Here is a 12171-nt window from a genome sequence, read left to right as displayed (position 1 = left end):
GGAGAGGGGGAGGGGGAAGGAGAGGGGGAGGGGGAAGGAGAGGGGGAAGGAGAGGGGGAGGGAGAGGGAGAGGGAGGGAGGACATGGGTAAGGGATATCCACAAACTCTGTGAACAAAATTAGATGAAAAACAAAGTAAATCAGGTGAAAAAATTTTCTGAATTTGAAAAGAGAAGAAAATGAAGTCTAATTTTGGCAGGTAGCATAGAGTGGCCCTCTTCTTGGGGACACAGTAAAGCAGCCGTGATCCTAACAGTAAGCAGGGGTGATGACTCAGCATTAGAGGGCACTTGCCACCAAGTCTGACAGCTTCAGCTGAATCCTTGGAACCCACGTGGTGGAAGCAGAGAACCAACTCTCACAAGTTGTCCTCTGGTCTCCACATGGCACAGGCACACCGGAACACATACATGCACACATGCACATATGTAAACACACATATATGCATGCATGAATGCAGGAACACATGTGCAAACACACACATACACATAAATACATGCTTTTAACAATACAACGCATAGACACAGCTCTGCAATAGGAGTTTTCACTCCTTGTCTTAGACAGACTCTTGAGGAGCCGTCTGGTTGGGGCCAAATATCAAGAGGGGTCAAGTGCAGACACAAGTGAGGTGCAGAGCAGAGGTTTTGTTTCTTTAAAATCTTAACGCAGGGGGAGTCAGACATTTGTCTACGCCCCATCTGTTACTTTAGAGAGGAACAGAGGGAAAGAGAATGACTTCAAGTTAGACCAACACTGGACTGCAGCAGACTGAAGTGAGAAAAGAAACATGGCCACCTTCTCCTCCTGGGTACCTCACAGCCCCACCCAGCCTCCTAGGAAGAGGGCCAGAGGGGCAGGTCCACAGTTCGAGCTGGGAGCTTGCCAAGTGGACTTCAGAGTTCTCAGGAAGCTGTGACTAGAGGGCATGTCAGTGTCCTGGGCCCATACTGAGCCACTTTACAGCCAGGTTGGGTGTGGCTTCGTCATCTTCTAATTCTGCCAGTAATCCAACTGGGCACTGAAGAAATGGGAGGTCATTCTGCACAAAGTGTCCAAATAATAATGCCCTCTCTGCAGGCTCTCTGGGAATCCACCTAAAATAGGGCAGTTTCCATGAGCTTCTGCCACAAGAAAAGCATTTGGAGCTGTAGAAAGGCATGCCACCAAGGCCCTCTGAGCTCCGTCCTGCCTGGGAAACTGGCCAAGTTATCTCATAATTCTAACCAGCATCCTGTGTGGGTCAAAGACAATGGCTCAAGAGTCAGTCTGAGGGCACAAGACTGGACAAGGTCTCCAAGGGCTGGCTTTACTGCAGACAGATCCCCCTGGAGGAGCATGTTACCTCTTAATCAGAATGGGAAGCTCCTGTTTGCAAGTAGGAGATAACAGGGGGTGGGGGAGGGCATTGCAGGCAGTAGCTCAGGGCAGCCAGCCAGTGTGTCATCCTCTCGGCAGATCCAATACAGAATGGTCAGTGAGGAGAAGGGGGAAACGGTGACTCCTGGGGTGCAGCTAGACTCTCATTGACCTGTTGGCCTGGCCTTGGGTTCATCTTTGATTTCCTAACAACTCAACTATGTTAAGCTCAAGGGCACTTGATGGCATCTGCTCCACTAGTCAGGAGGCAGAGGGAAGAACACAGTGCTAAATGAGCCTGCCCCCCCTCACCCCAGGACAACAGCCACATCAGTTTTAGCCAGTGCATTTTGCCTGATAACTTCAGGTCTCTACATGAACTTAACCCCAGCAGCTCTGCAGAAAGCATTCCCACCAGATGTTCTCAGAGGGATTGGGCACTTTGAAAACTGGGTAGGACTGGAATTAATTTTGCCCCTTGAAGACCAAGCAGGAGAAGTAGGTGAGACAGGTTTTCAACATAACTAGAGTTCTACATGGCCACAATGGTAAATGGTGGCTAAGAGTCACAGAGCCAAGAGTCACAGAGCACCTCAAACTGCCACAAAGTCCACAGTGGGACTGTGGTGAAGTCTGTCTGCATCCTTGCCCTTAGGCAGAAGCAGACGCACACCCTAGTCACTTCACCACATCCTCAGGATGCAACGATTCACACCTAGCAGGTCTGCACTCCTCCCTGATGAGCTGAGAACACGCAGGAGTAAGGTTCTGTAGCAGCTGCTTCTGCATCTGTGCTATTTAGTGGGAACCCACCAGCCATTCTGTAGGTGATGGCTGAGGAGGTGCTGCACCTACCTCAGTGTGGTACTCAAAGCCCAGGCAAGCTCAGATGGTTACCAAGTACTGTTTTGTTACCCAAAGGAACTTACACCCAGGGCAACATCTTTTTAACAGGCTACCCCCCCTTCTTTTGTTTTTTGTTTTGTTTTGTTTTGTTTTCTTAAAAAGGAAGGTTGAAAATCCTCTTCTCCAGCTTCCAGCAGACATCTAATGACACCATCACTTTTTCTCCCCCTAACTCAAGCTTTGGTTACAGTCTGGAGGCAGGTGACCCGGCTGTGGTCACATACAATCGAGGCTTAGCACTGTACACTGTAGATGGGACTCTGAGTGTAAAATTTGCTACACTCGGAGCTTACCAGACTGAGGAGATGGGGAGCAGCACAAGCTTTCTCTGTCTGTCTGTCTGCCTGTCTGTCTCTGAAGCCACTGATCCTGTCTCTGCCTCCCTCACAGAGCAGGAGTTAGAGGCACACACTGGCCACAGCTTACACAGCAAGTGCTCTAACCCACGGAGCAATCTCCCTAGCCCAATACAAATGGCAGACAGTCCCGAGATGTCTCCCCTGTCACCTGGCTCAGCCCTGCCTGCCGCTCACTGAAGTGGGTCTGCAGACTGAAAATCCTGACGAGAGGTACAAGCCACACAGGTGGTGGAGACGGCGTGACCAGACTTCTCAATTTGCTGTGTGTGTTAAATCACATCACACTGGCTCTGAGGTCTCAATCATGTGGTCAGAAGGATTAATCAGATCATGGGATGACATGCTAGGGTGGATGCGACACGCCACCAGCCTAGGCCCCTCAGGCTAATGCTTTGTGTAAACTCAACTGCTGTGCTGGATTGCTGGGGATACCACTTCAGAGGGAAGACTGGCCCATCCTTTCCTGAACCATAATCATGCCATGCACAATGACCGGGGACAAAAGGTATTTATCATATTTTCCTTAAGATGTCATGAGCCTCTTCCTTGTTTCTGAAAGGTTCTGAGTAAACGTTTTTCTGTAATTGCTGGTTATGGCAGTTCTTTTGTGTATACCACAAAGGAGAGAAATACACAGGAACAAAAATGCAAATTTTGTAGTGGGAAAAATAAACAACTTAAAAAAAACCCTGAAGCTAAGGGGGCTGTATTGAAAAACCTAATCATTTTTGTTTTGAGCTTTAAAAAACTTTATTACATTTATTTATGTTTTGGATAGGGAGGGGACTTATGTGCACTGTTTGTGTGTGTGTGTGTGTGTGTGTGTGTGTGTGTGTGTGTGTGTGTGTGGTGTATCAGGGGACAACCTGCAGGAATAGAACTGCTCTTTCTGCCATATGGGATCCAGGAATAAAGTGCAGGTTGTCAGGCTTGGCAGCCAAGGGACTTTAACCCGCTGAGCCACCTCACTAGCCTCCAGATAAAGCATTTAAAACATCTCACAAAGAAATTATAGAAGCTCCACACAGCAAAACTGTCATTTGAAGAGGGCAAGTGAAAGGATTTTAAGGCCGAGACTCTTCCAGAACAATCTGTCTGTTTACAGATGGAGTAGCTGAGGCTCGAATGGAGAGGGTGGCTCTCAATTTACAGAGCAGATGGAACAGGGCTGGCTTCAAAGGCCAACTCTAACCCAAGGTCCAGCAAGACACCAATCAGCACTAGAAAGACAAGAGGCAGGTCATTTGAAAACAAGTGGCCTCAAACTCATAATCCTCCTGTCTCAGCCTTCTGAGTGCTTGTTTTATAGGCTTACGCCATAGTACCCACCCACTTTAAGACCACCTTACAACCTTCAAAAGGCTGAAGCTCCAGGCATGTGTAAAATGACCACTGCACAGTCTGAGAAAGAACGTACGTGATATGAGGTCGAAACACTTCTTCTCCTCGGGATTGGTCTTCACCTGGCAGGTGAGCAGGTTGAGCTTGGCAGGTGGCCGGTTGGCCTGTTTAAAAACAAATGAAAAAAAAAAAAAAACCTGCAGGTCAGTGGGAAGGGAGAGATGGTCCTCAAGAGCAAGACCTCTTACTAGTTTACAGAGGATTTCCAGGGGCAGGACACACAGAGGAATGCTGGGAGGTGGGGAGGCAGCAGCTACCACGGCACATACAGTGCTCTATACAACCCATCTGACAGGGCTAGCACCAGGCCAGTGTAGAGGCTGGTGACAAAATGCTCTAGAGCTAAGAGACTGAGGCACAGGGCTCTGACACCCTCAGGTGACCTGGGCAAGCACCCAGCTTCATTTCATGAGCTTTTCAAAGAGTTTTTCCTAAGTGGAAACATTACTTCTAGGAAAAGTCATTCAGCACGTGCAAGTAAAAGGGAGAGAAGAGTGTCTGTGTGTCATTTGTTTGTTTTGACTAACTAAAATGAGAGCAGGCAGCGATTCACAATCCTAAATGCCAACTGCCACTGTCACTTGTTTTCACGGGACATATTCCACATACAAAAGATCACATCACATTTTATTAGTTTCAGTTAAAAAGGGGGGAGGGGGACCAGAGAATAGGGGACAGAAGAATAGGACAGCTTTTAAAAATACATATCCACTGTGTAAGAAGAGCCATCAGCATCCTGGTGAAGATAATTATAACTACTGTCTGCCCCAAAACTGGGGCAACCCATCAAAATTTGAAGAATTTTTATTATGCCTTTGGAGATCCAGCTGGAACTCTGGAACTCACTTGAAGCCACTTATAATGCCAGCAAGGAATCACCAGGCATGTCCAAAGGGATCACAGCCCTGTTGTTGATTTAAGTGGAGGGCCCCTCAGGGACCCCAAGAAAGCAGATATGCCTTGTGACACAGGAGTTCTAACCACAAGAAAGGAAACTTGGCTTTTCCTCTACAGTGATTTCTGCATCGAGGTAGTATACACCTGAGCTAACACAAACTAATGGACACTGTAAGAGTGAACCAGCGAGCATGAGACCTGTCAGGGAGACCTAGCCATCCTCCTGGCCTGACGTTCTGCATTTAAAGGATGCATACATAGTTAAACTTCCCTTTAGTCTGAGCAGTCACGCCCCCTCATTCCTGTGCATCTGCAGCATGGAGAGAACAGTCCATCAAGATCCTAACTGGAAGGCTCAGGAGTGAGGAGCAGTTTGGGTTATGGGAAGACGGATGACCTACACTCCGCCGAGTCAGTGCCCTGGGCAGAGCGGGCAGAGACCAGGTCAACGCTTGCTACGAATCAGTTCTACAGTCTTGCCCTTAATGGAATCATCAAAAGTGAAGGGGACAATCCGTCCCCAAACTCCCACAGCAACACCTTTGGTTCCATGACATCCTTCACATGAGGCTTTCTTTGTTACTCAAAAGTTAAGTTTCTTAGGACCCTATCTTAAGTGAAAACCTTTCTACTGGGTCCAAGAAACCCGTCTGTACTTCTGCTTAGTTATGTCTCTTAAGGGGACTGTAGGATGGAGAACAGAAGTCTGAGAGAAAGGCTCAGGTCATCGCTCACACTCATGGCCAATGTACGAATGCTGCATGAGACTGTATTATACATAACACACACACATTATATATTACACATTACACATCGGCATTCAACAGAGGGGTGACCAACTGGGCCTTGACAATCCTGAGCAGTGTCACTAGCCCCAGTCACACCAGGTGGAGGGAGTAAAGGACCGTGACAGTGTTCCTGATCTCTGAAAACTAAACTGGAAAGTGATTTGATTCTCACACAAGCCCATACAGGACTCTATTGTGTTGCATGAGCTTTTATAAACAGGGAGAAAGGGAGGAAAACTTGATTAAGTATATGAAATTTCTATAAGATATATATATAGAATTCCCTTTCCCTCTAGATCTGGTTCCTAAATCCTGATGACTAGAAAGATTATTCCTTTCTTTCCAGAGACAGCAGAAGTCTTTGTAAGTAAGAGGATGTTCAGAATAAAGTTAGCTGGGGTAGCAGGTTTAATGGTTTCTGGAAACCAAAGGTTACAAAAAAACAGTGGCTTGAGTGACCAGTTTGTCCTGGATTTGGTGATGTCATGGACAGTGACCAGGCTGCAGGTGACCAGAGGAGCACGTCCAGGGTGCAGGTGCCCCACACAGGCAAGGGCACAAGGCTCTTAATGGGGAAACATCTTCAGAATGTGTCTTCACTAGAGCAGTGCACACATAACAGATGTCAGCAACCACTCCCAACCGAAAGCGCCAGTTAAAAGGTACTCACAGTGCCGTGGGATATGGTGAGGAAGCCATTCTTAACAGAACACTTCCTCTTCTGCCACACTTTCCGGATCCTTAAGGAGAAGAGGGGAGATCAGACGAGTTTAGACCAGAACACAGGAGACAGAACACAGGAGATAAGTAGCGCATGCTCCGACTCAGCACCTAGCTGGTTGGCCACCTACCCATCGCTCTTCTTGTAGAGGTTCCCGTTCCGCTCTGTCCCGTGCTCCTTGTTCCCCTGAGGTTGATGTAAGCTGTATGCTGTACTCTGGCGAAGTTGTGAGTCCTGAAATGCGGTCAAGAAACTGCTTTTTAATATGTCTTGTTTAAGTCCCGTTTTTTTTTTTTTAAATATACTACTTAAAAAGAAACATATGCCTAAGTATTTTATTATTGTGATAAAACCTCCCCCCTCATCATTCACCAAAAAAAGAAAAAAGAAAAACAAAACAAAACAAAACACCCACCAAAGAACTCACAAAGGCCGTTCACCTTCTGTAGAAGGAAATGTCAAAACCCAGTATTTCTAGTGCTGGTGTCGGGGAGCTGGGAGTTAGAATATTGCCTCCCATGTGGCCGACCATGAATTCCATCCCAGCCTTTCCATCTCCCCCTGAACTATTAGTGCTTCTACACTGGCTTTAATGAGCTACCTCGGAAGTGCTGAATTGATATTTGGACCCAGGCAATGGCTAGGGGATCCTGTGGTGGTAAAGCCTTGAGAAGGAAGGTTCCGTGGTATATGCAGAAAGATCACTGCTTGCCACATGGGCAAAAAGAAAAAAGCTATTTGGTTTTTCTATCTCATTTCCTTTCTTGGACAACAGGAAAACACTCAATAAGACAGTAAATGTGCTAAGGATGGATATGGTCACATATGTAAACACCTGGTACATAACAGCACTGGTCAAATATTCCCCTGCTTGCCTTGTCAATTTCATGGTGTGTACATTCGTGTGTAGGAGGCGGGTGGTGCTGTTCCTAATTGCTCCAACACTGACCAAGTGTACCACGAGAACAGAGGCCATCCATGTGCTCAGCTGAGACTAACAGTGTACATCCACCCGATGACAAACTCTAGTACTTGAGTTTCTCAGAGCAAGAACCAGTGAGAATTCTCCAGAACCCAGGCCAGTGCCAGTTCTGACAGGTCCCCATTCCACACTGAGAGTGCAAAGAGCAACCAGCCAGTACTGAATTCCAGCAGACCTATGGGGAGTAAGTGGGAAGAGCCCACTAACAGCTTGAAACCAGGCTAGAGCTAAGACCTTTTCTGTTTATTATGGATTCTGTCAAACTGGTTCACTTCTCCCGAGGAATCAAGAGATGTGAAGATATTAAGAGGTTTGCTTAGGGGGCAGAGCCTCTCAAAGCCAGAGCGGAGTGTAGACCGGACGCTCAGGTCCAGTGCCACCCCTCCTTCCATCAAGCTACTTTGGAAGCTGCCAGACAACGAAGGTACTAACATATGACGATCGACATAATCTAAGCTCAGCGAAGAATTAAGAACACCTAAGAACTCAGGGACCAAAAGACCACGCTGCAGAGAAGAGCCTTGAAGAGTCTCTCAAAGGTTAAAACAAAACATAACAAAAAACAAACAAAACTATCCCAGGCAAGGGAGTTAGAAGACAGGAGACAAGAATGGGAGCTGAGGCCATGACTCAGGGAGGAAGAGACACGCACCGAGCCAGAGGCAGAAGAGTCAGCTTGCCGGGGTCATAGTACAGGCTTCAGTTTCAAGCAAGGGCAAGCTTCGTGGACCCTTCCCAGCTTGGAATATTCTTGTAATTTGTACTTTTGGGGTCATACATACAAGAAACCACCACCTAATTTAAGATCATGGAGGTTATAGCTATAAATAAATCTTTTGAGAGTTTTACAGCTCTCTTTGAGTTAATTTAAGGTTATGATGTGAGGTGGGTTTTCAGATTCCTTCCATTTCTGATAGGGACACAGATGTCTCAAGACCACTCTTTTCCCACAGCTCTGGCAACACTGGTGGAGTCTATTGACCATAAACTTTTGGTTTCTGACTGAACTCCATCCTGTCTCATACCTCTGTGCACCCATCCACATTCCAACCCACCACAGCGCTGCAGTTGTTACAGCTTTGCAGCCAGTTCTGAAGTCAGGGCGTGAGTTCTCCAACCTTGCTTTCTTTCATGATTGCTTTGGATATTCATATTCTCTCTCTCTCTCTCTCTCTCTCTCTCTCTCTCTCTCTCTCTCTCTTTTGGTTTTTCAAGACAGGGTTTCTCTGTGTAGTTCTGGCTGTCCTGGAACTCACTCTGTAGACCAGGCTGGCCTCGAACTCAGAAATCCGCCTGCCTCTGCCTCCCAAGTGCTGGGATTACAGGCGTGCGCCACCACCGCCCGGCTTTGCTTTAGATATTCTCAAGCCTTCTTCATTTCCATATAAATTTCAGAGTCAGCTTGTCAATTTCTGCAAAAAGGCAGCTGGGATTTTGATGCAGCGAGCACTGAACTGCTGGATGTATTTGGGGAGTGCTGTTTATGTGTAATACTGTTAAGTCTTCATGTGTTTATGTGTAATACTGTTAGGTCTTTATGTGTAATACTGTTAGGTCTTCATGTGTTTATGTGTAATACTGTTAAGTCTTGCTATACACCTAATACTGGATCCATGAATGCTGATGTCTAGGTGCTGACTTTATATTCCTCATAGGAGGTAGCCTCAGGCCTCACACTCTCCCTAAAGGACAGTACTTTAAGTCTCAGAATATCTAGGGCAAATCTATCTTTCTACACTGTAAGGAATAACACAGTGGAGGGGAAAGGAGAAATTCTGCCTTGCTCATGACTCTTTATGGAAGACTAAAATTAAGCCCATCAAAGACTCATTTGAGCTGGGTGTGCTAGACACCTGTAATGCTCACACTGGGGCAGGAAGGCGGGGCTAGGAGAGGAAAACTGATGCAGGTAGGACCTATGACCAGGGAGCCAAAGAGCCCATGAGTCCTGGGCCTATAATAGAAGGCAGGGCTTAAGCAAGAGTAGGAGGGGCTGGAGAGATGGCTCAGCAGTTAAGAGCACTGACTACTCTTCCAGAGGTTCTGAGTTCAATTCCCAGCAACCACACAGTGGCTCACAACCATCAATCTGTAATGGGATCCGATGCTCTCTTCTGGTGTGTCTGAAGACAGCGACAGTGCACTCACATACATAAAATAAATAAATAATTTTTAAAAAGAAGGGGAGTAGCAAGTTGTAGGGGAGAGAAGAGGCAAGCAGGGAGGACTGACGTGTAGCAGGATGTACTGGTGATGGACAACAGTGAAGTTGTCCATTATAGCTCAGACACTGAGGGTGAGTGCATGGTTCACTACTGTGTCTAGGGGCTCCAACAGCTGAAGAAATGAATTAGTCCCTGTCAGTAACAGGTCTCTGATGAAACCAATTTCCTCAGACCTCAAATCCTGCACAGCCTGACTCATCACAGTCTCTGTGCCCCAGTGGCTGCCCACCGAGCCATGCCTCATAAACTGCATCATTGCTTCCTGGGTTAGAGCCTCCTCAGACAAAAACAACTCTCCACCGCTCATTCCAGTGCTCTAGAGAGCAGCCGCCTCAATGACACACAGCCTGTCTCTTCTACTTACTGTGAGGCTGCGGTCTCAAATCACAAGACTTGCACTTTCTGGACTAGGACAAGATCACCATGCTGTGAGCAACCTCTAGCAAAGCAGCAGTATGGAGAAGGTGCTCAGAGGCAGTCCTGCTGAGAAAGGGCTCAGGATGGATGAGAGGGCTTACAGAATTCAGCCCTGCATGGAGGGCTAGGGGGTGAGCAGCTCCATTCTCAGGAAAGCATGGCCGTATAAGTCTAATCTAAACTTGGGAATTTTCCATTACCCTTGTCTTATGCATCCAAATTCTACCATCTTTACAGTAAAATCATCTACCACAGTGAAAGGAGAGTCATTGAGAGCTGAAATGAACCAGCCATTAAGATGTAAGAGGAAGAAATAGCTTTGACCAAAACATGCAATACTCTACAATTTGTGAAAATACTGGGTACTTACTCTCCTAGACTTCGGTCACAAAAGGTAAATGCATTTAGGAGAAAAACAACAAGATTCAGTTACAGTCTAAGCACTATGCTTTGTTAAGTAGTGACTTAAATTTACTGAAAGGGAAGAGGATTTACATTAAATTCTCATTACATCCCAGTACTCAGAGGTTGAGGCAGGAGGATCATTTGAGCCTATGAGTTCAGGGCTAACCTCAACAGTGGACTAGAGACAAAGTTATTCATTATAATACCAAAGCCGCATTGTCATCACTTGGTGATGGGACACAAAGATGTCACCACACCAAAGGAATGATGGCGAAGGACCACAGATGGCTGGCTGCTAAGTGGAGCCGTGCGTGCACATGCATGTGCCTGTGTGTGTGTGTGTGTGTGTGTGTGTGTGTTTGTGTGTGTGTGTGTGTGTGTGTGTGTGCATCTATTTGAGTGGCCATGCAAGTGCCAGGGCAGGTGTCTCCAGGAGTTGGTTCTCTCCCTCCACCGCAGCATCTGGGAGCAGAATTCTGGTACTAGGTTTGTGCACCGAGTGCTTTCGCCCTCTGAGCCATCATCCCGACTCTCATCTTTTATTCCTGACTTCTCATCTTTTATTTTTTATCTTTATACAAGACATCATTATATAGTTCACTCTGGCCTGGAATTCACTATGCAACACCAGCTGGCCTCAAACTCATGGTGGTCCTCCTGCCTCAGCCTTCCAAGTGCCACTACACCCAGCCTAACTCTTCACAGATAGAACACTCGGGCTTTTAAGGGAATCTGTCTGTCTCTACTCCATAGACCAGAGAAAGTTTACACGGGAGAGTTCACACACGGTAAAGTTCACATGGTGGGGGGAGTTCACACACAGCACAACAGGGAAATCACAGAGTCTAGGGATAGAACTTAGGGTACACATGAGATAAACGGAACTACCAGAAACTGACAGAGCAAGAAAGCATCACTCCTGGCCCCTCAGGCCCACGGTATTGCCGCTCCTAGAAGTAACTATCTTAAGACAGACATCCGTGTAAAACTAAAATTTTAAAAAGCAAAAGACATTTCAGGGCTGCTAGACATGGTCCTGTGGTAGATACAGATGCCATACTCCTCAGCCCCAAACCTCTAAGGCATTGGCAGCAGCAGTGGGGGAGGGGATCGACGGACTGTGAGCCTTCAATCTTAAATCCCCTCACCTCTTTCTGTTCCACCTGCAACGCTGATTTCAAAATATCTCGAAGGTGTATCAGCTGTCGTCGTTCCTCATCCTGGGCCTGTTTGATCTTTAAAAAGCAAGCAGAGCAGAGCAAAGTAAAACCGGGGTGCACCTTAGATGTTGCATATCATGGTGTTGCCACACAGGAGCCCTCGGGAGGGTGACCGTTCACATCGTCCCTCAGCACTGTTCCAGAGGCACCAGTCGTTTCCAGACAGCACAGGGTGCAAGCACAAGGTTACCGAACTGGGCCTGAATGTGCTACCAGCTGAAAGGGGAGTTGAATAGCACGGAGTCGCCTACTCACGGTGTGGAGGTCCGTGGAGAGCGTCTCAATGGAAGGCTTGAGGCTTTCTACTGCTTTCAATCCATCCTGGAAAAAACTGGGGGAGAGAAAAAGCAGAGACTGCACATCACAAGGGAGAAGAAGGCTGTTAGAGACAAGACTGTCTAAGTGAAGGTGGCTGGACAGGATGTGATTCCTGGAGGAATAGAAGCAATCCAGTAAAAGCCAGAATAAAACGACAAAATTGTAAATGAACAGAA

General features: G+C 47.0%; 1 protein-coding gene across 1 annotated transcript in view; it reads right to left on the bottom strand.

Moving 5' to 3' along the window:
* The window catches only part of Asap2 (ArfGAP with SH3 domain, ankyrin repeat and PH domain 2), a 116919-nt gene that overhangs the window by 43320 nt on the left and 61428 nt on the right, over positions 1-12171 (bottom strand). Inside the window, exons 7-11 of the mRNA XM_028777751.1 lie at positions 11933-12008; positions 11606-11692; positions 6559-6662; positions 6378-6447; positions 4039-4126 (exon numbers count right to left, since the gene is read on the bottom strand). Of these exons, the coding sequence (XP_028633584.1) occupies positions 4039-4126; positions 6378-6447; positions 6559-6662; positions 11606-11692; positions 11933-12008 (425 nt within the window). The remainder of the gene's footprint in view (positions 1-4038; positions 4127-6377; positions 6448-6558; positions 6663-11605; positions 11693-11932; positions 12009-12171) is intronic.

Source organism: Grammomys surdaster, unplaced genomic scaffold, assembly GCF_004785775.1.
Source record: "Grammomys surdaster isolate TR1022 unplaced genomic scaffold, NIH_TR_1.0 314, whole genome shotgun sequence".
In the NCBI taxonomy this organism is placed as follows: domain Eukaryota; kingdom Metazoa; phylum Chordata; class Mammalia; order Rodentia; family Muridae; genus Grammomys; species Grammomys surdaster.
Note: the sequence above shows the minus strand (reverse complement) of the source record. Positions and strands in the feature narration are given on the sequence as shown.